This window comes from Watersipora subatra, chromosome 1 (assembly GCF_963576615.1).
Source record: "Watersipora subatra chromosome 1, tzWatSuba1.1, whole genome shotgun sequence".
Lineage (NCBI taxonomy): Eukaryota > Metazoa > Bryozoa > Gymnolaemata > Cheilostomatida > Watersiporidae > Watersipora > Watersipora subatra.
In genome coordinates this window covers 8577406-8605384 of record NC_088708.1, presented here as the reverse complement: position 1 = coordinate 8605384, position 27979 = coordinate 8577406, and the positions used below count along the sequence as shown (strand labels likewise).

At 37.7% G+C, this 27979-nt stretch overlaps 1 protein-coding gene across 1 annotated transcript; it reads right to left on the bottom strand.

The window, feature by feature from the left end:
• Nucleotides 1–3: 3 nt before the first annotated feature.
• LOC137385697 (CD109 antigen-like) lies at nt 4–27628 on the bottom strand. Its single transcript, XM_068072225.1, has 28 exons — nt 27522–27628; nt 27181–27376; nt 25690–25858; nt 25416–25486; nt 25137–25308; nt 24677–24761; nt 24461–24572; nt 22080–22304; nt 21569–21763; nt 21109–21279; nt 20731–20919; nt 20358–20645; nt 19942–20110; nt 17216–17451; nt 15578–15787; nt 15300–15440; nt 14839–15010; nt 14045–14242; nt 13817–13895; nt 11196–11376; nt 10762–10878; nt 9780–9957; nt 9423–9667; nt 7222–7383; nt 6630–6832; nt 6335–6506; nt 4527–4638; nt 4–925 (listed from the first exon to the last, which is right to left on the bottom strand). Exons 1-28 carry the CDS (start codon nt 27602–27604, stop codon nt 723–725), a joined length of 4734 nt encoding a protein of 1577 aa, XP_067928326.1. The 5' UTR covers nt 27605–27628; the 3' UTR covers nt 4–722.
• Nucleotides 27629–27979: the final 351 nt, after the last annotated feature.

Genomic DNA, 27979 nt, shown 5'->3' with positions numbered 1-27979 from the left:
ATGTGATACGACAAAAGATATTTTTATTCGGTTTAAATACTATATTGTACATGTATGAACCATGGGAATGTTGTGAATATCTCATGCACTTATGTTGTAAAATAGAAAATAGGTTTATAGTGGAAAGCATATACAGTGTGAAAACATTCTTCATATGGATGAATTCATAAAAATATAAGATTATTCACAAATGCCAGCAGCCCACCATGAGCAGTAGAGTGGGTCTAACACCATCATGGAATGTCTAGCATTATGGAATGTCTAGCATTATGGAATGTCTAGCATTATGGAATGTCTAGCATTATGGAATGTCTAGCATTATGGAATGTGAACTTGAATATACGAAATGTATCAAAAACTGGCAAAAACAGTTGTACTATTAATAACTATACCAAAGAAAGTAGGAGAACATAGATTGCCGCGCTGCCAGTGCTATTTTTCTGCCTAAAGAAAGGTTTTTGATTATTTGTACAGCCAACACATCAACAGCACAAGCTTTTGCTGATTACAAGCCAGAAAGCATGTCAGTTTCACCATTTTGCCATTGTCTTGACAAATTAACATTAAATGCAAGCAGCAACTGGCAACCTGGCACAACCTATCCGCAACAAATTAGCGTAAATTGACATATAAAACATTGAAATAATTAAAAGTAGTAAGAATCAAATGAAAATACAAATTGTTGCACTTGATGCAATAGCACAAACACTCATGCTAGGATTTCATTTTAATATAGTGGAAATGTGTTGGAATTTTAATAAAAATAGCGTAATAATAACGGTAAAGGCAGTAAGAGAAATGCTTGGAGTGAGTCCAGGTGCAGAGGCATAGTGAGGGCAGTACGGGCACTGGTAGGACCCACAAACCAGGCAGACAGTCAATGTGCGCAGCTGAACCTTCTCGTAGAGTGTGTAGTTGAAGTTACCTGCATGATGCAATAGCACATGGCAGTCATTGTGACCTCATATAAATGCAACCAATTTCATTAAAAGCAAGCTAATAATGTAGCAGTGATAAGATGAGAAACCCAACATTCTGAAGCAATAAATTTTTAATGGCCACAAACTGACATGTAGGAGCTAAGTACTCCTGCTTGGTTATTGACAGAAGGCGCAAGATTATCTTTGCAAGATTATCTTTGCAAGATTATCTTTGCTGCGCCAACGACAATTACAAAAATAAATGATGAAACATAATAAGTTAATAACAGTGTGGGTTTTTAACGAATAATATTTGGCTGTTATAGAGTGAAATTTTTTTACAAAGGTATTACGTATTTTGCAACAATGCATTGATAGCCCATCAATTAAACGCTAACCTTTTAAAAGCCAATGTGAATAATTACATGCTAAACAAGAATTGCACTGGCTAACAATCTATACCATCAGCTTTTGGCTGATGAACGATCAACCAAGATATTCCCAAGAAGTAACTACTAGAGCAATTTCTTTGACTAGGAAATGACACCAAGACCCTTCCAATGCCTATGCATGCATGCAGGTGAGTTTACAATAGCTGCAGCTCTGACGCTACTCAAAATACCACACCGTCAATTACATCAAGCACAGGTAGTCCTTGTTAAACAAGGTATTCAGTTACTGACAACTTGGAGCAACGACGGACTTCAAAACTGCTCCGATATTCATTTAATACAAATATCTTGTAATTACGACGGCGCAGTAGCAGCGCAGTTGTGAGCATAGCCATATGTCATCATGCCTTATGTATGATAAGTTTCAAGGCTAAGGCAACATAGCCACCCTCTTCCCATCTCTCACTCGGTATCTTCTCGCATTAGTCCTATGCTTTCTAGGATTATATCTGTACGTAGTGGTCGTTTTCATATTCAATACTCTTATACCCCCTCAAAATGTTGGAGAAAAAAAGAACGCTTTTGCACTGAATGCAGGTGTCATGCTGCATTATGTACTAAAAGTAGCAATAACTAGAAATTCCACTGTCATACAGCCCACGACCAAAGTGATATTGGAAAAAAGAAAGGGCACTGATGGTTGAAAAATGCAATATTAGCAGTCAAATGGCACTGCAGCGCAATAGGATAACTGCAATGGTAGCTGTAATGTACTGGGTGTGGGTGTTATTATATACAACAAACAGCAATAATGAAAGGAAAAGAATATACGTTTATATCTCTCCCTCTGCAGTAGAAGAAATGCAATATTGGCCCATATTAGAAGTAAAATGCACTGATATTATTAGAATAACCAATATTATTAATCTAGTAATAATATAAAACCAATGCACAATTTTGTTTACATTTCAAAACGTCATAGCTAACAATATCAAGAAGTATCAAAAAGAATATCCAAACTTAGTAATAGTAATACAGTAATAATAAAAAACCAATGCACAATTTTGTTTACATTTCAAAACGTCATAGCTAACAATATCAAGAAGCATCAAGAAGAATATCCAAACTTATAATTAAATATCGTAATCTCATAAAAATCGTTAGAAAAAAATATCATCGTCATTTCCTTTACTTACACTGTGTTGGACATCAGTTAGAATACCAAAGTACTCAAGTGTCTAAAATGTCAGTTAATTTGAAATCGGCAAAAATGAAACAATTTCAGTACTCCTACGTTAATTACCGAAACCTTCGGCAATTCGACAATGCTATAGACTGGTGAACAGTGCACGTTATTTTTTCGTGAAATGCGCACGACTTAATCGTTCTATTCTTTGTCGCTCGGCTTTTCAATTTCCGGTCTTAACTTTTATAAAAGTGGGACTTAGCAAGTTTTAATAACGATTTTCGTCCAAATAAATCTGTCTATTTGTGTATAATCCGATCAGATGGGTAAGTTTTAAGATAATAACGACGGTTTATAAAGACTTGGTAACATATTTAAATAGGTTTGTATGTGTTTTGTATCGTTATTAAACTTTAACGACTCTAAAAAACGATGGTTAAATTTGTTGATGAAATTTTGATACAAGGGTTCGTCTCATTGTTGATGAATAATTTTCGGGAGTTGTGTGCACATGTGCATTTATCATAAATCTCCCAACCAATCGCTTCGCTCTGTTTGGTCGTGGGATAAAAAGGCAAAAATCTATACATATCATGGTAGTGCACTATCGTACATATGGTAGTGCACTATCGTACTAATGGTAGTACACTATCGTACATATGGTAGTGCACTATCGTACATATGGTAGTACACTATCGTACATATGGTAGTACACTATCGTACATATGGTAGTACACTATCATACATATGGTAGTGCACTATCATATATATGATAGTGCACTATCGTATATATGATAGTGCACTATCGTACATATGGTAGTACACTATCATACATATGGTAGTGCACTATCATACATATGGTAGTGCACTATCGTCCATGTGGTAGTGCACTATCGTACATATGGTAGTACACTATCGTACATATGGTAGTGCACTATCACACATACTATCGTACATATGGTAGCGCACTATTGTACTTATGGTAGTACACTATCGTACATATGATAGTGCACTATCGTACATATGGTAGTGCACCATCGTACATATGATAGTGCACTATCATACATATGGTAGTGCACTATCGTACATATAGTAGTGCACTATCGTACATATGGTAGTGCACTATCGTACATATGATAGTGCACTATCGTACATATGGTAGTGCACTATCGTACATATGGTAGTACACTATCATACATATGGTAGTGCACTATCATACAACTAGTGTATATATGGTAGTGCACTATCGTACATATGGTAGTACACCATCGTACATATGGTAATGCACTATCGTACTTATTGTCAAATGATGACGAAATGGCTAGGCACATTCACTTCCAATATTCTAGTCTAGCCTGCATTTTTAAAATCTTGAAATTTATAACTACAATTTCTGGAGCAAATTACCATTGTTAAACGAGGGCTATCCGTAGTTATGTTCACACACTTGTTTGTAATAGTACAACAGTGGCAGCACTATTCAATAACAACAGGTTTAGGTAGAACAGGTTGATGCCATCACAGAGGCATTTTTGGAAATGAAATAACCAAGGCTCATAACCAGAACTTCCATATACATTGAGTCGATGGAAGAACAGCCAGCTGCATAGACAGCATCATTTGGTCTAGCCAGCTATGAAACTTGACAACAAAGATTTTTCGGGTATATTTGTCACACTTAGATGCTAATTTGTCATACACTCCTTTACAAATATCACTCTGAATTCAAACTGATCACACCATCGTTTGAAGGTCAGGAGGCTATAATTCCAATTAGTAAAAAATTGGCAATTTTTTACAGAAAATATTTTTAGACACTCAAACTTTGTTTTAAATTAGCAAGTAAAATTCAACTTCGCCCACAAGGTTAGTCAAACGACACAGAGGTTTGTGTTGACGACCCATGTCTGCTGCATAAACACATGCACACTCCAGACGCATAAGCAGTGCATTTGAATGATATCTAGCTTGGACTCTGTATTAGATTGGTTGGCTTAAAACACCTGAGGCGTACAGAGGAGAGCTTACCTGGTTCATAATATTCGAATACTTTGAGGGAGAGTGTCTGTGTTATGTTAGCCACAGGGAACCACCTGACTGCACTGAACTCCACACAACTCCTTTCTTCGTTCTGATCCAACTGCAATAAAAAGTGGACTTGCATGTGATTTTATAGATGCCATGATAGCTACTACACTATTAATACTTGGACAAATGCTAATCATTCTTGCTTTAAATGAAACTCTGGCACAGCAAATGTAATCAATTTTATCATTATGAGCTTTGCTAGTGTTATAACCCCTTGATGACCAATTAGCTTTTAACATGTAAAGTAGGCTATAACCGTTTATAAAGGATTGTTTGAGGAGTTGTCTGCCCTACAAATGACACTGTTTACAAACCGTGAATTGCAGGAAGCTGTCGGAGTGTAGAAAGTTATAACTGACACCTTTACGAGTCCCAAACAATGCATGAAAAGATGCATCAGCCGAGAGTATTATAATGATTCTTCCCGGTGGTGTAGGAAGCATAACTCCAACAGTGGAAGGACTAGCATCATTAAAGCACATAAATTACATAATTTTTTCATCATATATTTCAATACATCAGAGTCTTAGCTTTCGAATGAGCCATTGTTCGACATGGTATGACAGACATTGGGTGGTGTTTATGGGATTTCCTCAGAGCTCTACTGCAGAAATGTTCAATGGTATAGGCTCGAAAATTGTGACGTCGAAAATTGTGACATCACAATTTTCATATTCAGTGTTGCGTGCTCTTACAACTTATTTTATTGCTTACCGCTTATATTTATCAACTACGATAATGACGCTAGTGGCAGGCGAAGATAGGACAACTCCAGAGAACCAATGACAAAGGAATCAGTGTCATTAGCTCTCCATGTACAGATTATTGCTATGATAAATAACTCAGATTTCAAGCACCATACTATGTTTTCCCGATGACATTATGCACTAGCCCTCTCTTTTTACTGTGATGTTGAGGGGCACGACTGAGACTAATTAATTTCAAGCATTGCGTGATCTCGCTAAAGTGCGATTGACATATAGTCCTAGGGCCACGCAACTGCAGGTCACAATTTAATCGATGTGATTTCATTACCTTTATCAACGACACTATATTTATTGAAGTATAATTAATTAATCCAGAACATGTGTTTTTATTGGTCGGCGTTAGCAGGATCCCCAGCCATTGTTGATTATCTAGAATCCTAGTTTATTATTAGCGCTCTCTTGGTTTAACAGCACCAATTGTCACAGAAAATCGCAGCCTCAATGGCAGTGAAAGGGATCGACTACCTAACGCTAATTAATAATTATGACATCACATTGTGGGAACCGCAACCAAGTGTTTATTGCAGGACATACTTTTGACACCCTGTTTTTCATAGTTCTATTATTCTTTGTCTATTGAATATAGGCTCATTCGAAAGCCAAGACTGATGTATTGAACTATATAATAAAAAAATTATATAATTTATGTGCTTCAAGTAATTACTAATGACGCATGATCAGTTGATACCAAATGGCGCAGGTCAGCAACGTAATTAAAAACAGACAGCTGCGTGTAGACTATAAGTAGCAAAACGGTTATTCCATATTCCTAGTTATGATCTGAAGTCAGAGGCAAGCTTGAGCAAATAACAATAATAACTTCATAAACAACAGATTATAGCCACTAGCTGAGAGATGTGTGCCAACGAACACTACCACAAAATACTAAAACCACAGTTATTAATAATGTCATAAGAAACCTTTCCGCTTGCTTAAACTAGTTTGTGAAGTTTTTAAATGGTTCAATCATGGTGAACTTACGTAATCGAAATAGAAGACGGCCTTGTTATTGTAATATTCAGCGTTTCTCAAGGTAGAATTAGCAGCACGGGCATCTAGCACATACTTCTGCAGAGTACGGTTGTGCACAACATAGCCACTGGGCACTGCGACCTCCATCACAGACATTCCGCTTTGGCCTCCAGCGATGTAACTGTAGAACAACGATTGAAACAGAGTGGCATGAATCTCTTATAACTGCAGCAACTTAATGAGCTGCAGTAACCGTAAACCGCAATCATAGCAAACACGTTGAGAGTGTTAGAGAGGAGCTCACCTCGGACAGATCCTGTAGTCAATGTAGGAGTGATTGAATCCACTAGTTCTGATATCATTGTTGTAGTTGCCGAGATGGAAGACAGGGTTGGGAGGCTTTCTGAGTTGAAACTCGTGTTCGTGATTAAGAGTCGTCTCTAGCTGTATGAGGGCAACTCCATGACCTTTCACGACTGTTTGAATTGAGCCCCAGTGTGAGGGCGTCTATACAAATGCAAATATTACATTAATGCAGTAATGTCTGACAGAGGGAGTGACTAAATGTTATAGCCTGAGAGAACCATCCACACAATGATTCACACACAACCATCCATAACGCCACTCACTATCTACTATCAGACATTGTATTGTAAAAACTTGCAGCAGCCTAAACTAGCAATCCACACCGTCAGCGAACCGACAATAGACCTTTCAATATAGAATAAAAAAATTATTGACAAATTAGAACTTTCCAGAAAACACAATGATGATGATATCCAACCTTCACATAATCTCAGTATATGCAGCAGTAATAAGAAAGAGAGGAAACTAGAGTCTGTGTCTTTATCTAGTTGTCATACAGGAAAGAATTTTAGCGTTAGATAAGGTCTCACCTCAATAACTTGCTGCTTGAACCAGTTGCTCTGGTCAATAGTGAATGACTCAAACCAGTTTTCATTCTGATCTGATCGGAACTCAAAGGAGAGAGCATAGGTGTTTCTGTTCTGGTTGTTAACAGCTCGGACACTAAGAGCCTGCATTGCTATTAAAGTATCCTGAAAAAAGAGATACACTGTCAAACCTCGACATACGAGTGCCTCAACATATGAGAAAATCAAGATACGAGCAGCATTGTCAGAAAGTTTTTTCCTTGAGATACGAGTAATCTTTGAGATACGAGCATACGGGCTGGTTCTCAATGGCCACTATATGGCTAAGTATGCGAGAGGCTGCTTTCGATAACAGCATCACTCGATATTTTTCCTCAAATCAGTTTGAAAATTTTTTTCAAAAAGTTGGCTAAAAGTTATAGTGAACGTGAGGCAAAAAGCGCCATGCCGGAAAGAGATAATAAAAAATTAAGATGACAAAATTGAAGTTAGTTTAGTGAAAAGATGAAAACTTAGCTTCAAGTGTGTAAATAAACTAAATTTATTTTTAAATTAGATTCTAAATTTCTGTGTCTGTCACAAAAGTTTAGGGTGCCAAACGCGTTGCTGTCAAGACTCTCTCTCAGCCACTACATCTGTCTCGAAGGCAAAAACTTACAGTGATGTACAAAGTAATGCTACATTTTATTGCAGACTTGAACAACTACATGTAAGTATTTGCAATCTTTGTTAGCGTAGGTACAAATTGCAATGGTTAAAAACACGTTTGTCTACCGTAATATCCTGTTTCATGTAGTTTCTTTGTAATAAGGTAACGGATTAATTTGTATTTAGTTATTGTTTATAAGAAATAGAACCTTGAGACACAAGTAAATTGACATACGAGCTCAGTCCCAAAACGCATTAAGCTCGTATGTTGAGGTATGACTGTAATGACAAAAAGGAAAACAAACACATGTTCCAACTCACTAACCAGTTTTTATAAAAGCAGCAAATTATATTTTCGTTGCAGTGGCTTCGTTTACTGTATACAAAAAGCATTTGGATAGCAAATATAAAAACTTCTATGTCACAACCATAACTAATTTTAAGCTGTGATAAAACAGATCAGGAAGAGACAAGAATGGTAAGTTGTGCTTCCATGACAAATGCACTCTTTCAGATGATACCAAATTTGATAGAACTCTCTAAGTAGTAAATATGAGTATAAAAATATGTAACAGGATACTATATGATTGGACCATTTTACTACAGACATTGTAGCAAAAATGTCTGTACGACTGATGGCATGAGGTGAATATTAATTTTAAATCAATGAGCGGTTATTCAAAAGTATGTGAGGCTAGGTTCAAGCGGTGCTATCTGATAGCGGTAAGCCTGGCAATGCGTTAGGATTTGTTTCATTTCCAAGCAGATATTCAGCAGGTGAGTGATTAAGATGGTGGTTCTCAAGAATCAGACAGAGTTTTCAAGCTGAATATTTACAGTAACCTGGTGAAAGGCACGGAGCATATGCGTGTGAAGTTGGGATGGAATCAGCCAGAAATGTGGAAACCCATAGCATTTATACAGACAGACAGACACAATGACAATGTGAGATTATTAATATAAATTATCATACACAGTTTTTCCACAGACCTTCCCCCAGTTCGGACATTTTTTCTGGCATCAGCATTTTCTAACGATAACTACTAGATGGCTTTATAGACTTCGTGAGCAATTTATCTAAGAATTTCTGTTTCTATAATTTCTAACTTCAATTCAAAGAAAAGAATTGCTTTCCTTCATTTTTAATCATCACTTTTTAATCATCACATCATCACCGCACCAGTCATTGCGGAATAGTCAACATGTATACTAGTTGTGAGTCAGAAGCAATAGTCAACATGTATACGAGTTATGAGTCAGAAGCAATAGTCAACATGTATATTAGTTGTGAGTCAGAAGCAATAGTCAACATGTATACTAGTTGTGAGTCAGAAGCAATAGTCAACATGTATATTAGTTGTGAGTTAGAAGCAATAGTCAACATGCATACTAGTTGTGAGTCAGAAGCAATAGTCAACATGTATATTAGTTGTGAGTCAGAAGCAATAGTCAACATGTGTACAACATATAGTTGATTCTAAAGTGATAGTCAACATGATACTAATTGTGAGTTACAAGCGATAGTCAACATATCTACTGGTTGCAAGAAATTGTACCTGAGTGGAAGAGAAGCCGCCAACCCACATGTGCTGCTCTTGAAGGAACTTTTGCATTTCCTTAAGATCATTTTCAGGGGCACTGTTTTTCATGTTGCTGAGCATGGCATAGCTGGTAGCAGACGTTGCGTATGACGTGACATTAGAGAACTGCTTGGACAGGAGCCTGACAACCGTATCCTGCCCGCTGTGACCTTTGTCAATAGCCTCAATCGGAGACGTTGACCAATAAATCATTTGAGACTCTGCAAGAAACCAGGCAGTTATGATGAATATAGCCAAGAATGTACAAACCGACCAATCATAATGCATAGAAACACATTGAGCAAAAAGGAGAGAAATGTAGAGGGTCGTCACCTTTGCGAGCCATACTGTTGAGACGCTGCAGCGTTGCTGATTCCTTTGTGGTCTTGCCGGCCGTGATTAGGGCATATAGACAAATAGACAGCTCAAAAGGGTCTTGCACTTGCTCGATGTACTTCTCTATGTACTCAGCACCGAGACTTGTGGCCCGCTGAGCAGCAACATTAGCGTCCTACAAAAGGCCATAAATACAGCTGACACGCATGTAACCTTATACAATACATAGTTGTTCGCAATGAATTAAAGCACAACTCCTTGCCACGCAACATTTTAGAAAGGAGTTTTATTTCTTGGATTTCTAGTAAAACAGAAATTTCCTTAAGACAACTTTACATATGGCTGCAAGTATTGTAGTATCATATACATGTATATGAATTACCGTAATAGCTAAAATAGCAGAGAGTTTACCCTGTTTTTGTGGCAGTAGAGATAGAGCTAGTTTCAAAAGTTTTGCCAATAAAAGTTTTTGTCTTCAAGTATCACATTCTTATGATATAATCACACTTCCATTTGTAGACTATTTTATATGCAATTGTAGAAGAAAAACACGGAGTGTAAACAATAGATATATGGTTGTAAGTATAATATATAATTGTAAGTAACCGATAGGTAAGTGATCATTAAAATACAACAGTAATAACATATGAATAATTGAGAAGCTCTCAAAGCTAGATTAAAAGACAAAATAGCATTTTCCTATAACACAATATAAGGAGACATGAGGGCACAATCCCCTAATACAGTTTTTACCCACTGGCTATAGTTAGCAGACGATTGATGCCCTGCTTACATTCTATCAACTAATGTTATTGACTTCATAGAATGGTTGAAGTTCAACACTAAGTGGCATGAAGAACCGTAGCACACGTATGGCTATCCAGATTAAACATAAAATTCTTGATACTAAACAAGTTGTAGTCAGAGATCTACTCGTGTCTCAGAAGATAAAGAAAAGTGGCAGGCATATAGTGCTCACCGCACTGAGCTCTCCAGTCTGTGAGAGAGCTAATACACTGAGTGCTGTGAGAGACAGATTGCTAGGTCGGTACTCGATGGTTTCATCTTCTGTTTCAAAAGGTAACGTGAAATCGCTCTACAATAGAAACTAGCGAGGTTAGAAGGTAGAGTTCAGAATGAGATGGGTATCAGTTACGGCTATCAATTCCTAAGTATCATCCACAGACAAAAATTAACTTTCCTCAATAGACATGAGTCAGCCATACACAAGCGTGACAGCAATAAGCAGGTAGGTATGAACAATAGGCAGGTAGGTATAATAGCAATAGGCAGGTAGGTATGAAAAATAGGCAGATGTCACCACCAAGCTACTGTTACAGTAATGTGTCTTTTGGGACACGAAATAGAGACAACATTACAAAACAAGAATGATGTAAGGAGTGACATACGTACGGTGAAACGTCTGTTGTAGATGGTATTTATTTCCTGAAATGCTCCCGTAGAATTGTCCTGCTGCGCAGCAAGCCAAGCAGCTGCTTTTGTTAAAGTAACCACGGGCACCTCAAAATCCTGAAACTTGTCGGGACTGACGGTACGAGCATCGGACAATGCCTGGAGGGCAATAGCTGTTAACCTATAGATTGTACAATAGATGTAAATTCTGAGACTGTCATTTCTACTCGGGACGGAGGTAAAATAGTTGCATAACATTGATATAAGAGACAAGTGATGTTACCATAACCAAGACAGTTAATCATAAAGTATGCACTCCTACAACGTAAATAATCCATTCTAAGAACATTTACGTTATACGCACAGTAAAATACATGTTAATTGCTTAATCCGTTCCAAGATCTTTTTAAACTCACCCTTTGGCCATACAAAAAGAAAAAAAACTAGACTTAACATTTTAATTCGTGGGCTGTACCGTAACTGCAGTATTATTAGTTTGCATTGACAACGTTTCTTTTTATTTCTGATCAACTTCATTGGTTTTATAGACCATGATTGCAGTAATTTCACAATAAGTTGATGGGGACCGCACATTTACGATGTTCATTTACAACAATTTATTTTAAACAGCTAAGTCTATTCTGAAAAGTAAAACTAATAACAAATATTTTATACGTCTACAATAAAGCATAACAAAAAATATTTTTATTATAAAAAAGAGCAGTGCTACCTGTTCATTGTCGATCTGTACCCAGAAGTCAAATTTAGGATAAAAGATAACTTTAGACTATATTCTAATTAGTAACATTCAGATTGGTAGACCGACGTTGTAATACCTGCACCAATCGATTATTTTATTTGTGAACAATTGGGCAGCTACCCTACCCTCTGTTTCGTCGACACATCTGACGATCTATCACCCCGAACTAGAATGTCATGGAAGTTGTATATATAATGCTATACACATGTTGAATTTTCTCTCTCAAGTGTGGCGATACAGGTTACTATTTCAATCGAATTTGAGAACTCGCCCGACTTGACACTTTACGTTATAAGAAATTTTTTACGTAACACGAAGCAAAAACTTCACAAATTCTTTGTTAGCATTAGTTGTTTGGTATACAGGAGCGCCTACTGTACATGCGCACTAACAATTGAAAAGGTTGTCATGCCTTACTTGGGAAAATACCACAACAAATCCATTATGTAGATATATATTCTCATATATAGCATGTTTTGAATAATGCAGTGAGAGTCACAGAACTGAGAAGGAATCACTAAACTTATGAAAATAGAATTAAATATGTGCGTTGATGTTCAAACAAACTTTACTTCACTACAATCAACCTTCCGATATATAGCTAGGAATAACACTAAATGTACTCTACTGCTAGATGTACAGATATCGCATTTGCGAATACAGTTTGTGGGAGCTATGCGAAGATACAGTGGTGTGAAAAATAAATGGACCACCTTATAAAACTTGATCATTGCTAGCGCTCAGCACTCAAGGTGATTAAATCCCTCATTAAGCTCTTGTTATTGAGTAGAACCTATACATAGTATACATCAAAAGAAAGCTTAGAATGAGTAGAACTTGATGAAACTAATTTTAGCTTGAAACAACAATGTTAGATAAGTTTTAGAGAGAGTCAAAGTTGGCAATTATTTTTGGCATTTTCACTCATCTTGAATAAAATTAAACCTCCATTTTATTTACATGTATGTTCAAACTTAAAGCAGTGATGCTACTCAGATCAAAGACGTTGTGTGAAACAATCCTCATGTAGTTACGTTTTGCACAACAGAATAATTTGTCTTTGAAGTTGCTAACTTGCTATGAAAGTGAACTTCTAGCGTTGGTAGATTCATTCAGTCAAACATCGACATCATGCCTCGTCATCTTACAGAAGCAAAGCGAACAGTCATCGTACACCTTTACCAGGAACCGTTTGATGGTGTTACAAACAGTACTTTTAGCAACCTTTACTTTTTGGCAATCTCCCGCTGTGATTTGCCTTCCTGGTAAAGGTGTACGATGACTGCTCGCTTTGCTTCTGTAAGATGACGAGGCATGATGTCGATGTTTGACTGAATGAATCTACCAACGCTAGAAGTTCACTTTCATAGCAAGTTAGCAACTTCAAAGACAAATTATTCTGTTGTGCAAAACGTAACTACATGAGGATTGTTTCACACAACGTCTTTGATCTGAGTAGCATCACTGCTTTAAGTTTGAACATACATGTAAATAAAATGGAGGTTTAATTTTATTCAAGATGAGTGAAAATGCCAAAAATAATTGCTAATTTTGACTCTCTCTAAAACTTATCTAACATTGTTGTTTCAAGCTAAAATTAGTTTCATCAAGTTCTACTCATTCTAAGCTTTCTTTTGATGTATACTATGTATAGGTTCTACTCAATAACAAGAGCTTAATAAGGGATTTAATCACCTTGAGTGCTGAGCGCTAGCAATGATCAAGTTTTATAAGGTGGTCCATTTATTTTTCACACCACTGTAGTTATCCCAAAAGATAATGCCGAGTTCCTTCAGTAATAACACCAACAGCTGTATTACCACATGGATTGGCAAAATTAAAGGCAGAATTGTTAGCCTACCAGGTGCTAGATTTGTCACTCCATCGGAACTCCTTGAAGGAACCATCCTCTTGCATGTAAAACATCATTTCCTGTAAAGCTAAAATAAAAAACGACTTAGTAACTAACACTTCTTTACTAAGATAGTGTTAGAAATAGACCTAGAATAAGCTAAGAATAGACTGAGAGTATGCTAAAAATAAGACTGAGAATATGCCAAAAATAAACTGTATTTTATCGAATGCTCACCTATATTGAGGGTGAAGAGAACCTTGTTAATCTCCTCCATGGTGATACTAGAGAGAGGTCGCAGTAATTTGAGTGTGTACACGTTGACAGCAAAGTTGAACACCGCCTCTGCGCCTGTGCCATATGGCTGCCTCAACAAGTTCTCGCTGTTGAGGTCATAGTGTGTGTAGGGAAAGAAGGACACACCCACCACATCACCTATTCACGATTAACTATCATGATTAACTAGCCTGATGACCTGTTGGTGTGTCAATAACTTCTCTTTAGAAGGTCAAACAATATCGATGAAGCGTATCCAATGGTAAGTAGCCATGAAGAGTAGCAACAGAGAGAAGATAAAGATGAACAACACATGAATGACAGAAAGCAAAGGTATCGATGTGCCAACCTGCTAGAAAGGAAACCTAGCTATCTTCCTGAACCTGACATAGTTGGAATAAAAAATAAATTCTGCTACTGTTACTGTTGCCAATAAAGGCAGAGTTGATTTCTATACTGGATAAAAACTGGCCCTCGTGATATCTTGCACATTACGCCTAGACAAAAACCTAAAATGAGGGTTTGAAGCTTGTTGAGGATTGCTAGAAGCACTAACCATGATTTTTCAATTGACGACACCACGCTCTACTAATTTTGTCATCACAAAACTTTTTGATATTTAGAAAGGATGCTAGCAAGGACGAAGATAGTGACAAGTGGCACAAACAAGAGTAGTGATGAAGGGAATCGAAAGAATCAATAAAAGACACTGACAGACAAATGGCAACACCGAAGATGTTTACACGCCGACTCACCAAGAACAAATATCCTGGTCTTTGGAGAGCCTGGCACATAGTTCTGTATACGCTGCTCAGGGTCAACAACCACTTCATCCACCGGAAGTAACATGTCAGGTAGTCTTTCTGAATTAGCAATGGTCAAATCAACCTGTTTGCTTGTTATGTAGTGCTCGGGTACGCCGTAGTGCTACATGACAAAACAAAACATAACTAATTCGATCATGTACGGATACCAATAATTACATCACCTTTGACAGAATAGCAACTTAGCCTTTTGTGAAAAGTCGTTTTGAAATGTAAGCACAAACATATCTGAGGTTTCATGTGCAGCTCAAGAAAGCACTGGTTTAAAATCTGTAAAGTCTGAACTTCAGGGCTGCTAATCAACTAACCATCACTTAACAACAATTTATTAATTGTCAAAGAGAAAGCTTTAGTTTAATATCATCTAATCATCGAACAAGAACAACTCTTACATCAACAAAGACGTGGTGAACAACAGTCTGTCCTCCGACCACACAAGAGGCCGATATCGTGATGACCAAATGTCCAAAGGTCCTTGGCCTGACAGGCAAAAGGACTTGCCGGTTGCTGCCAGCAAATACAGGCACGAGTACCTGCAAGACAAAAATACAAATATGCCAAGTCATGCGAGATAGATAAGTTTATATCAGACAATCATGTTCAAATGAAATTCTGGCTTACACATAAAGATAAACTCCAGATCAAAAAGGAAAAAGCTGAGAGAAATCACCTGATGAGGACCATCGACAGGAACACCAAGAACAGCGGTGTTCAGGTCAAGCTCGACAAACTGATAGTCATCAGAACTGTGCACAGTCAGTAGGACATCCATGTCTTCAATCCAAAAGTTAAAGACAGCCACTCTGAGGGTCATATGCTCGCCATTCCTTACGTGAGATGTGCCTTCGACCGTTATGTACATAGGCCGCACTCCATCAAACTAGGGATGACAGGCTCAAATATAAGCGGGTCACAGGTGCGATATGTTAATTCAACACTTGTTTCTACACTGCGTCATGTGAGTGTGAGTATATGTATAGGTAATACGAGTTACAACCTAGTTTAGTTTTGATCGACTAATATGATCGTAAAAGGTACTGCATTAAAATGGCTTTACATTCTTAAGGGTTGGATAACGATAGGTTTTATATATGAAAGATTCATTTTTCTGTGGAACTTTGTGCATTTCGTAACATAGAACATGAAATGAAACTCAGTTCTTCAACTTATACCAAAGTTTCAATGTGTTTTGCCAAGTATGACTGCAAAGCTGTTAGAAAACTGCTTACATATTTTGAGAAAAGAATCTTGGATGATGAATTACTTTGTGTTTTTATTCAAACGATACATTGGTGAAAAATATCATAATAGTCACTCAAGGTCCAATTTTGACACAAAGTTAGGTGTATGACAATACAAATAACTCGGAAGACACTTGAGGTATGGTTGAATAATATGGTTCATTGAAAGCTTTTCAGTTATACATTTGTGTAACATACTATTATATAATTTGTTTGCTGTCTATTCATCAATTTTGTGTCTTCTAGCTGCACTTTTATTATTTTAACACGACTTTAATATTTGCAGAAAATGACTATCATAAGCGTTAAGTGGCCACAACTCTGATGCTCGCTGTATGTATATATATCTATCTATCACATATACAAGATATGTATGTATCTATATCACAGTTCTATGCATATACAGGCATGTTTCTGTGATGTGGCAAGCATGGACACTCACATAGTTTGAAAATACAATCAAACATAGACATACAAAGTTCATACATTCTGATATTTACTTCTTCTGTTGGAACAAATATTCTTATAAGAATAAATTGCATTTTATTTAATTCGTTCCAGTGCTGAAGCAACAAGGACAAAAACTTCAAATAATTGCAAATAACATTAAAATACATGCATCATTAACCCTGTGCAAAAAGCTATAGGTGAAAACCTAAATTATACGTAAAACTTGATCAATAAAGCAATAATAGGTGTTGGTTGTTATTCTTAGGTTACCATAGGGATGCATAAACAAACATGTGAGTTCAGCGCAGGTTTAGTTGTAGAGTGAGTGAGAGAAATACGTGGCCTAACTTACTAAACTAAATAAAGTTTAAATACACGGAATTTATATATTTTTCTACTATTGCTAAATGTATTGTTTATTTCTACTAGTTTATTCATTTTTAATCACAGAGGTACAACCTTGAAGTGCTTCCGGACATCATATGTTGGAAAATACTGAGTATGCCAAGAAAAATATTTGCACCGTCGTAGGTTGAAAAATTAGTTTGTGGAAATGATCATCAGTCGAGATTTGACAGCATTATTATGGCAAAGTGACAGTGCGATAAAACTAGTACCTGCGTAGGAATGGGAAGAATGGCTAGACCATAATCTTTGCTCATAGCAAAGCCTGATACAACCCAAGTCGTCGGGTATGTTGGTACATCTACTTTGAAGTCTATTCGTCCATCAGGTTTAGTAAACTGATCCTCCCAGAGGAAACTGCCATCAAGGAAGTATTGACGGATATGTCGTGTTCTCCAGAGTTTGTCCCCATTATAGAGGGCAACGTCATAAGTTTCATTGTTGAAGCCTGCAGTTGATAAAAGGAATAAAATACATCAAGTAGGAATGAAGCGGAGAGGTAGAACACGTGTTAAAAATATTATAACATCGTTACATTAAAAACAAATAATACAATAATGTAACATTATTCACCATCACGATTTATTTAGCCACAAAAATGTTCAAGAGAGAATAAGTAAGTTTCTATTAACTCTCTTGCTGCCAGACAGTTGGACAGACAGACAGACCTTTGCTTAGACCGCCACTCAAAAGTTGCTTTTTATGACTTCATAAAGCACCGGTCAGTTTTATAAAATTGCAAACTTCCACTTATAACTACTTACAATTTATGCTGTAGGTTGCTGACGTATTCAAAAATCATAAAATTCTATCATAGAGATCAAATGGACCCGATTGAAAAACATATTCAACTTTTATATGTATTTCATAAAAACTGATAGAACACAAAGGTGTTTCTCGCCATTACTAATTACCAAAAAATGAAACCAAAATTTATCAACTATTTAAATAAAGGAACAAGCTATGAACTAATGAGCTATGAACAATCTCGATTCTCAAAAAGAAAATCTGTATCAACACTTATTAGCTCCCAGTGAACGGCACTGTTATTAGCTCTCTATACAGCACTGTTCTCTATTTGCATTAGTTGATAAAAATGCAAAGTTGGATCGATAAAATTCTCAGACATTCACTGTATACATAGATCTAACATGTGGCCTGCCATTTGGCTCTATGAGACTCATTCTAGCCGAAACCGTACAATTCATATAGGAATAAAGGCATTACGTTTCCTAGTAACGAAAGACCGATGCACAGGTCACTATCCCAACAATCATATTTTGTATGAAAAGAAGAGATACATTTCAAACTCCATGAAACTCATGTGATGAGGTTCTATGGCTGTTACAAGAAGACTGTTTCTTCACATTCAACATCAACGGCGTGAAAAAAGCTTTCATCAAAAAGACTGATTAATTTCCCTTTGACCAAATACTGCTACAATGGTGTGCCAACAGAGCACATACCGTAAAACCTCTATTTAACCGTACCTTTATTGGAACGCCACCTCTATTTGACCGCCACTGTAGGAGAAGGGTTGAAAAATAATTGAATTGAATGAATTGGCTTTAATGAATGCCACCTCTACTTGGCCGCCACTCTGACATTCTTTGATCGTCACAAACCCATAATAGCAAGTGATAAATAGAAAAGTGGCCACAAAATGGTGCTATCAATAACTCGGTTACATCAATAACAATTTATTATTTTGTGGTTGCTGTTCGTATCAATGTCCATTTTCTAACACCAAAGCTTATGGTTTTTTCTTTGAAACTTTGAAAGCAAAACCATAGAAATAATTAATAACTGTATCAGGCTAACAGTAGTTCCTTGTTTAACGCAGTCTTGATACTTGACATATGTGAAAAATAGTTTACAATTACAATTTAATCTGTACTACTATTTTCAGACTATAATTTGTGCAGCGTGCATGCGGCTAAAAGTTTATCATTATTTTCGCGAAAATTGTTTCCAATAGTAACGTGTAAATGCTTTGATCTGCTAAAAAAATTGTTTAGACGCTAATATCGACTAGTTCAGTACTGCAGAAGAAGATTTGAGGTCAGAAGACACTTTGGAAGGTATTGAACAGTCAGAAGAAGATGAAATAGTTCCATACGAAAGCAACAATCAGAACGGGATAATGATGCAAATATTTTAGTTTCTGCATGTATTATAATTATGGTTTGTTTATGTCAGACGTTCTTCAATATATCTTTGTAGCATCTGATAAACTACTATTATATAACTTATAAATATGCAGGTTGATAGCATATTATTTGATAGCATCATTGCGGTAATCTGATCTTACAATGGCTCGACACTCATAACTCCATTTCTATTGCACATAAAAAGCCAGTTTTGGCTGCAAACTGTAGCAAACATCAATAAGTGCAATGAGCTTTTATGCAACCTTGTTAAATATAGTTATAAAATAAAAGTATGCTTTCAAGTTTAAAATGAAATAAAAAATTGAAGGTTCTAACAAATTGCAACGAAGGCTATAAGATCATCGTAGGCTAATTGCAAGCAATAGATACCAACTGATAGAGATATTTCTCAGCTTCCCAATGCATATTCATTTAGAGATCTACGACGAGTTGGAGATAAGTTAGCAGATTTCTTACATTTAAAAGGCTAATATCACTCCGCCCGAAGGAGAGTGCAAAATATACAAATGTAGGTGACATTCGCTTTGCCCGTAGAAGGGTTACATTTAGCTTCCCAAAATGCTGACAAACTATTTAAAAAATACACCACCGCCATCTAATTAAACATCCCCTCCAAGTTGGAAAGTTAACATAATTTTTTCTGCACACTGACACTGAATTGGACTGATAACAGCTGTAGTTTGTGACATAGCAACGCTGGTTGGCGATGCCAACAGCCAGGTTAATACAAGTTTTTAGTTTCAATAAGATACATGGCTGACACTCACATCCCATCTCATCTCTGCGGTCATAGCCACACTCCTCCCGGTTTGTGCAAATATCCTTGAAGTCGTAGCATGACTTGCCATCCATACATGGATAATAGCCCTGAGTCTTATTACATGTTGTATACACAGCAGATACATTGGCATCGCTGAATGCGTAGAGTCCAGCAAACTGAAAGAACCAATAGATGTGGTGAGAGGCACTACTCGAGTGCTTCTTTTTATAAAAGACGACATTCAGATGTCAAGGAAACTGCTTTTAGCCATCTTGCAAAATGCTGTACTTCATTTTGTGCATGAAGCATTTCGTAGCCCTTTCTGATGTGTTAGACAAGATAATAACATTAATAAAATCAGGATCACAGGGAATTAATTGTGTGTAATAGTCTGAGAGTTTCGTACGCACAGAGAACACTTACAAAAAAGGTAGAATTAGCATCATGCGCGTACGATGGTACGGGTGCATTGAATGAGCCTTCCATCTGGCCTTGCTTTAACCAATAGTGGCTGATGCTGGTATTAGCTGGGGCGTCATATGTGTAGAGCTCCTGGTATACCTCCTCCCATGTCAGGCCATTCCTCGCACCCAGCTCATACAGTTGGTACTCGATGGCTGAGAACGCAACATAGGAAAGGGGGTCAGCAGTAGAAGAGATCTCCACACTGCTGTATGTGAAGTCCTTACCCCTGTTAAATCTCAGTGTCATCTAGAAAAAAACCATAACAAGCTTTGCTAGAGACAGCATATTCAAGATCAAGGAATCCAAATAGAACACATAGATATCATCTAACCTCATGCAGCCGACTGCCGTTGACATTGAAATTGAGACTGTCGACAACAACTTGACCGTCAGCGGCCACAAAATATGCTATAATCCGCGCATTGGGAGCCATGTCCCTTGAGAGAGCGACTGAGAAGAGCTTGTTTCTCGAGAACATTTGCAGGGTGTCTGACACCAGGATGTTACCACCAGCAACAATCTGCAACAATATTCAGCTTCTTCATAGGAGGCCGTCACAATATACATATATAGCCTTTACAACTTACCTAATGAACCTACTAATGCATATTATGCTAAATACACATCACTGACAGCACCGCGCTGGCCTGGCAGCACCGCGCTGGCCTGGCAGCACCATGCTGATCTGGCAGTTAGTTAGTTAACTTACGTGATAGTAAATAAACTCAATGAATGTGTTGGTCTTGACATTGAAGATCATGTACTGGCCAACAGAAGGGCTCTTGGTTGGAGTAGTCAGCTGTATATAGTAGTCATTAGGAGACCAGAATCGTGTAGCTACCAGCTCCCGTCTCGTGTCCTGCTCATTCTCATATTTAGCCTAAGAGATGTTCATATTCATAGTAAAACCAAACAACTCGACAGCAAGCGCAATGGTTTATATATAAAGTCCTCAGTGTCAACTAGACCTATGCCTAACTTGTCATCCATTGTCTGCAATGTGCAATGTCTTACAAAACTCACACACACTCTCTATTTTGGATATAATGATATTATTTAGCACAGGCTGCGATCAAACTCTTTGTCCCATAAATTATCTATTACTTATCATAGCGTGACCATAGAAGATTTAAGGCTAACTCCTTTTGCAAGTAATAAGAATCGCTCACTCTGACAAGTATCCGATTGGTGGTTGCCTTTGGGTAGAGCACATACTCGGCCACACTTGTTTCTGTAGAGAGTTCCACAGTATCCAAGCGGGTTCTATCACCAACAATGTCATCCGTCTCTGCTATCTCTAGATTGATCGTTCTATTTTCATTGTATGGATCAAGGGGAGAACCATCCCTCTTTATACCAGCAATCTGATGAGCAAACATACATGAATGGTATGAATGTAGTGTTAGAAGCAATTAAACAGACACTACGCAGTGCCAGGGTGTGACCAGGGTAGCTGTGTGAGAGCATGACATGGATACAGCCTTGCGTCTGTAGCATTCATTCCTTCCAAACAAGTCTATGACAACGTCGGACTGTTATTAAATGACATACACACAAAACATGGAGTATACAAACAGGTTTCTTGCTTCGACAGAGCTGTAACCAAATACAAAAACTGATCGCTTTTCCTGATTTTCCTGACAAAAACGTGACACAGATTTATTTCCAGGAAAAACTTACGTAAATGCTAAATGGCAGCTCTGGTTTAAAAGACCAGACGCTGCCACCAAGAAATTTGATCTCGACATCTTCAATGTAGACGATAGCTGACTGGAATCCTATGGAAGTTGTGTTGTAAAACCAGTCGAGGACACGAGCAGTCACCCTCAGCTCCTTGCCAACCAGAGTATTCGGGTTCTCACTCATCTCCTGTCTATTGAACATGAAGTCTGTCCGCCCGTCGAACTAAAGCATGGAGACAATATGCAAGTCAGATAACAGAATACAGATAACAGAATACAGATAACAGAATGCAGATGACCAAGTGCAGATGACAGAATGCGGATAATAGAGTGCGGATAATAGAGTGCAAATAATAGAGTGCGGATAATAGAGTGCGGATAATAGAGTGCGGATAATAGAGTGCGGGTAACAGAGTGCGGATAACAAAGTGCGGATAACAGAGTGCGGATAACAGAGTGAGGATAATAGAGTGCGGATAATAGAGTGCGGATAATAGAGTGCGGATAATAGAGTGCGGATGACAGAATGCGGATAATAGAGTGCGGATAATAGAGTGCGGATAACAGAGTGCGGATAACAGAGTGCGGATAACAGAGTGCGGATAACAGAGTGCGGATAACAGAGTGCGGATAACAGAGTGCGGATAGCAGAGTGCGGATAATAGAGTGCGGATAACAGTGTGCGGATGACAAAGTGCGGATGGCAGAGTGCGGATGACAGAGTGAGGATGACAGAATGCGGATAATAGAGTGCGGATAACAGAGTGCGGATAACAGAGTGCGGATAACAGAGTGCGGATAACAGAGTGCGGATAATAGAGTGCGGATAACAGAGTGCGGATAACAGAGTGCGGATAACAGAGTGCGGATAACAGAGTGCGGATAATAGAGTGCGGATAACAGAGTGCGGATAACAGAGTGCGGATAACAGAGTGCGGATAATAGAGTGCGGATAATAGAGTACGGATAACAGAGTGCGGATAACAGAGTGCGGATAATAGAGTGCGGATAACAGAGTGCGGATAATAGAGTGCGGATAACAGAGTGCGGATAACAGAGTGCGGATAACAGAGTGCGGATAATAGAGTGCGGATAATAGAGTGCGGATAACAGAGTGCGGATAACAGAGTGCGGATAATAGAGTGCGGATAACAGAGTGCGGATGACAGAGTGCGGATGGCAGAGTGCGGATGACAGAGTGAGGATGACAGAATGCAGATAATAGAGTGCGGATAATAGAGTGCGGATAACAGAGTGCGGATAACAGAGTGCGGATGATAGAGTGCGGATAATAGAGTGCGGATAACAGAGTGCGGATAACAGAGTGCAGATAATAGAGTGCGGATAACAGAGTGCGGATAACAGAGTGCGGATGACAGAGTGCGGATGACAGAGTGCGGATGACAGAGTGCAGATAATAGAGTGCGGATAATAGAGAGCGGATAATAGAGAGCGGATAATAGAGAGCGGATAATAGAGAGCGGATAATAGAGTGCGGATAACAGAGTGCGGATAACAGAGTGCGGATAATAGAGTGCGGATAATAGAGTGCGGATGACAGAGTGCGGATAATATAGCGCAAAAGCCCAAATATCAAAATGAATGCTGCACAGAATTTCTGTGTATAAAATTCAATAGTAACGAAACAAAGCCCAGGTTATTCTGTCTAAGAACTTATATGTATAGACTAAGAACTCATATGTGTAGACTAAGAACTCACATGTATAGACTGAAAAATCATATGTATAAACTGAGAACTCATATGTATAGACTGATAATTCATGTGTGTAGACTGAGAAGTCATGTGTAGACTGAGAACTCATATGTATAGACTGAAAACATATGCATAGACTGAGAATTCATGTGTGTAGACTGAAAACTCATGTGCAGACTGAATACTCATATGTGTAGACTGAAAACATATGCATAGACTGAGAATTCATGTGTAGACTGAAAATTCATAGGTGTAGACTGAAAACTCATATGTGTAGACTGAGAACTTAAATGTATAGACTGAGGACTCCTATGTAGGCCTATAGACTGATGACTCATGTGTATAGACTGATGGCTCATACGTGTAGACTGAAAACTCCTATGTATTGACTGAGGACTCATATTTATAAACTGAGGACTCATATGTATAGATTGAGAATTCATATGTATAGACTGAAAACTCATATGTATAGACTGAGAACTCATATATGTATAGACTGAAAACTCGTTTGTATAGATTAAGAACTCGTATGTGTAGACTGAGAACTCATATGTATAGACTGAGAAATCATATGTATAGACTAAGAACTTATATGTATAGGCTGATAGGCTAACAGAGAAAAACTAAACAGACAAAAGGCATCAACTGTAACTAGAGAGCCTTACGTAAGGAATTTCTCTTGTAAGCGTGTTGATGGGTTCACGTTCGCTGGAAGACATAGACAGGATCTCGAGAGTTATTATACAGGAGCCCTTGGTTCCTCGACCTGTTGTATGACTGCAAAGAGTGAACAACTCCATTAGCAAACACTGTAAACATGCCCACCAGCAAATGGTTGTGTAATGAGAGCAGCATAAACAGTGCAAGGCATACACACTCACTTGGATGCAACAACACCAGATATTCCAAAACTATTTCTCAGCATCGTTGTTGGCATGCTCACATTGACATAGAAGAGCGGTGGATCTGCAATAAAAGGCAGTTAGTCAAACTGTGAGGCAAGCATACTTAATTAGCACAATAGGAATGAGGTTATGGACAAGGGCTCAGTTGAATAACCTACATCATGGTAAAAAAGTAATCAATCAAACGTGACAGCAGCCATTAAAGACTTGATGAAGATGCATCCCGTCTAGCTGTAGCAACACACAAATCACAAAGAGAAACCATATGATAGGCACATATGAATAGATAAAAGATGTAACATATCATAGACATACATTCAAGAAGTAACCAACAGTATAACACGAACTTACGAACATTTTATAATAGAAAACCAGCGCTCGAATATTAAGAATTTGATCATCTGTTGACCAAATCAACTAATTGGTTAATACATACAGAACTCCTCAACTCTAAACGTTTTGTTGTAGAGGTAGTCTTGGCAGTAGACCTGAACTGTCCAGTCTCCGAAGGAGACCAGGTTGGGACTGAGGGCGTATGATAGACTCACCACCCCTCCCGCGTTTGTGTGTTGGGTGTAAAACTTTCTCACCGGGTAACCATCTGGATCCTACAAAACAGTTACTTGAGAAAAAATGAACGGACGAGCCTATGACGATCTAGCCTAATATCTTTAAGAAAGCCGAAAGGAAACTCTAGCACGCTTTGTTATGATACCTTTATTGTAACATCCATGGTTGTAGAAACGGCCATCAAATTCTTTTGTACAGGAATAACTCTCAGTCGTACTACAAGACATACAAATCACCAATCAGTGCAATACAAGCTATAGAGTGGTATATTAGCAATTGATGCAATACAAGGTATAAAGTGGTATATTAGCAACTAAAACTTATCCCTCATCAGAAAGGGATTGTTATTAAAATAGCCTTTACAAAAGAGTGTTGAACTGTACGAACAAGCCTCACAGGCAGACTAAAGCCACACAAACCTGTTTGGCCCTGTCGGTAGAAGGGTCTACTGAGTTGGATAAAAACAGAAACCTCTTTGCCATTAAAGAAAAGCTCAGTGTCGTTGGAAAAAATCTGTCCAATTTGTGATGAGTCGGAGTAGCCCGCCACTCTTAAGGTGTAGTTACCAGGTGACATGCTATCTCTTGTCTACAAGCAACCATTTTCCACAGAATTATATAGATTTATTGCATTTACATTAGCAGAATAATCATCTATTTTAAACCAATCGAAAAAATTTAATAAAAACTAGATGTTGAAGTTAAAAGTTCTTTTTAGTAGATCGGATAACTTCAAATTAGAGCGAGGTGAACCTGGTAAAGAAGAAAGCAGATGTTATACGACTTCATAGCATCGACCTGATTTATATTGGACACAGGTCATACTTGGCACAAGTTACATGCTGTGTATATATGTTGATATATTACATGTATACACAAGGATCTCTTCTGCCTATCCAGTGTTAGAGCCATTCTAGACTGCAGACAATAACAGGTTTAAAGCAACTTTCAATGAAGGTCATCGCACAGAATGACTTTCCCAAATTGATATTTTTGTTTGCATGTTTACGCTGTAGGTGTACGGTGAAGGAGAGAGTTGCCCGAAAAGCATTAGTCGATGTAGCCAGCTTTGTACGACATACTTCATTACTGATTGCTTTCTGTCTTTAAAGTATTCACATGATATGATGATTGTTGGTAAGGTGAGAAACAAAGAAAAAAGTGAATCGCTAAAATAATGAAAACTGTTTATAAATATATCTTAAAACATTTGAAATGTCTATCATTCACTTTCAGCCAGCACATACCCCGTAACTACGCTTACAGATATGCTGTCTGAAGCTGTCATAGCTACCAATAATCAGACAGAATGGATAGTTTTGACCAAATCAAAGATTCCTATTTGCTACATACATATTTCTGTCTTTTACGCTAACTTTCCCGCTAATACGCACACTTCATCATTTTTTAGTGTATACGGTGAGCAGCATGAACCTGATTTAATGGAAGGGCTATACAGCAACCCAAACAAAACTCCAGAGACTTCAGTTATGAGAAACATACCAAGTAATTAATTAAAGCATAAAAGCAACTGAAGAAAATTTCGTAACGGCAGCTCCTGGTGGACCCGAGAACATATTATTAACAAATGCAATATTTAATTTCTTTTTTATAAGTGACAGATTCAATCATGAATCCCAATGCAACAACTCAGACCAAGAAACAACAGGACAAGAAATAGCTAGAACAATATTTTTAAGTTCAGTTCTAACCCCAGTGGTACTGTAGCTTCATAAAAACTATGGTTAAGCACCAGTCCTTTAGTACACCATTGTAATAAAGTTAATGACTGACTGGTAAATGAAGTTATTTATGACAGCTATATGATTACATACATGTATAGTTGTTGTAACTAGCAAGTGTCAGCAGACAAAGTAAAATTGTCAACTTATTGCTAAACATAAGGCTCACCAACATAGTCATTTCATAATTTCCAACTCTGCTAAATGTTTCTGTAGTACTGCATATCTCATCGTAATTGTCACCATTCAGCTTCCGAACTATCGCTGTCACAGTAAAACTTTCATACTCAAGCTTGAGAATAGCTGCAGAAATCCTCAAAAGCTGATTGGGACGAACGGTGGTAGGCGCTACTATCAGATAGGTTCTACAACCAGATTTTTCTAGCTGCATGATCACGCAAAGAGTCAAATATATTGTCATGTATTTAATGATAATAGCAATCCTGAAATAGGCAAAACAGTTGATGAGATCCACAAGAAGTGTAGAAATACATAAAATTTGCAACTCACGGGTCCTTTTTGAGCTCGGCTGAGGTGGCAAGTTGAAAAAGACATGCCGAACCCAAGATGGCCAGTAGCCACATTGGCTTCATGATAGCTTTTCTGTATGTGACACTGTTTTTAACCTGAAGCATAACAGCAAATTACCACTTTTAATGTTTCAGCAATTATGTGCCTAATATATGACTAGCACTTTTACACAAAATAAAATATTCAGTTGGTAATAAGCTAATAAAAATATTTGACTAGATGCAAAACTTTGAAAAAATTGTTTTGCGAGAAGATACTGAGAATAAGAAAAAGCGCCACTCAAATGTCTACAATATCAGGTCATTGCACTCTCAGTACACCGTTACGTTACGGTGCTAGTGACTTGATCAAAAGGCATCACAATGAAAAGCATTACCTAGTGATGTAAGTAGTTCATTTTAAAGGTTGACTTGCAACAAAATTCACATTACAGTTAT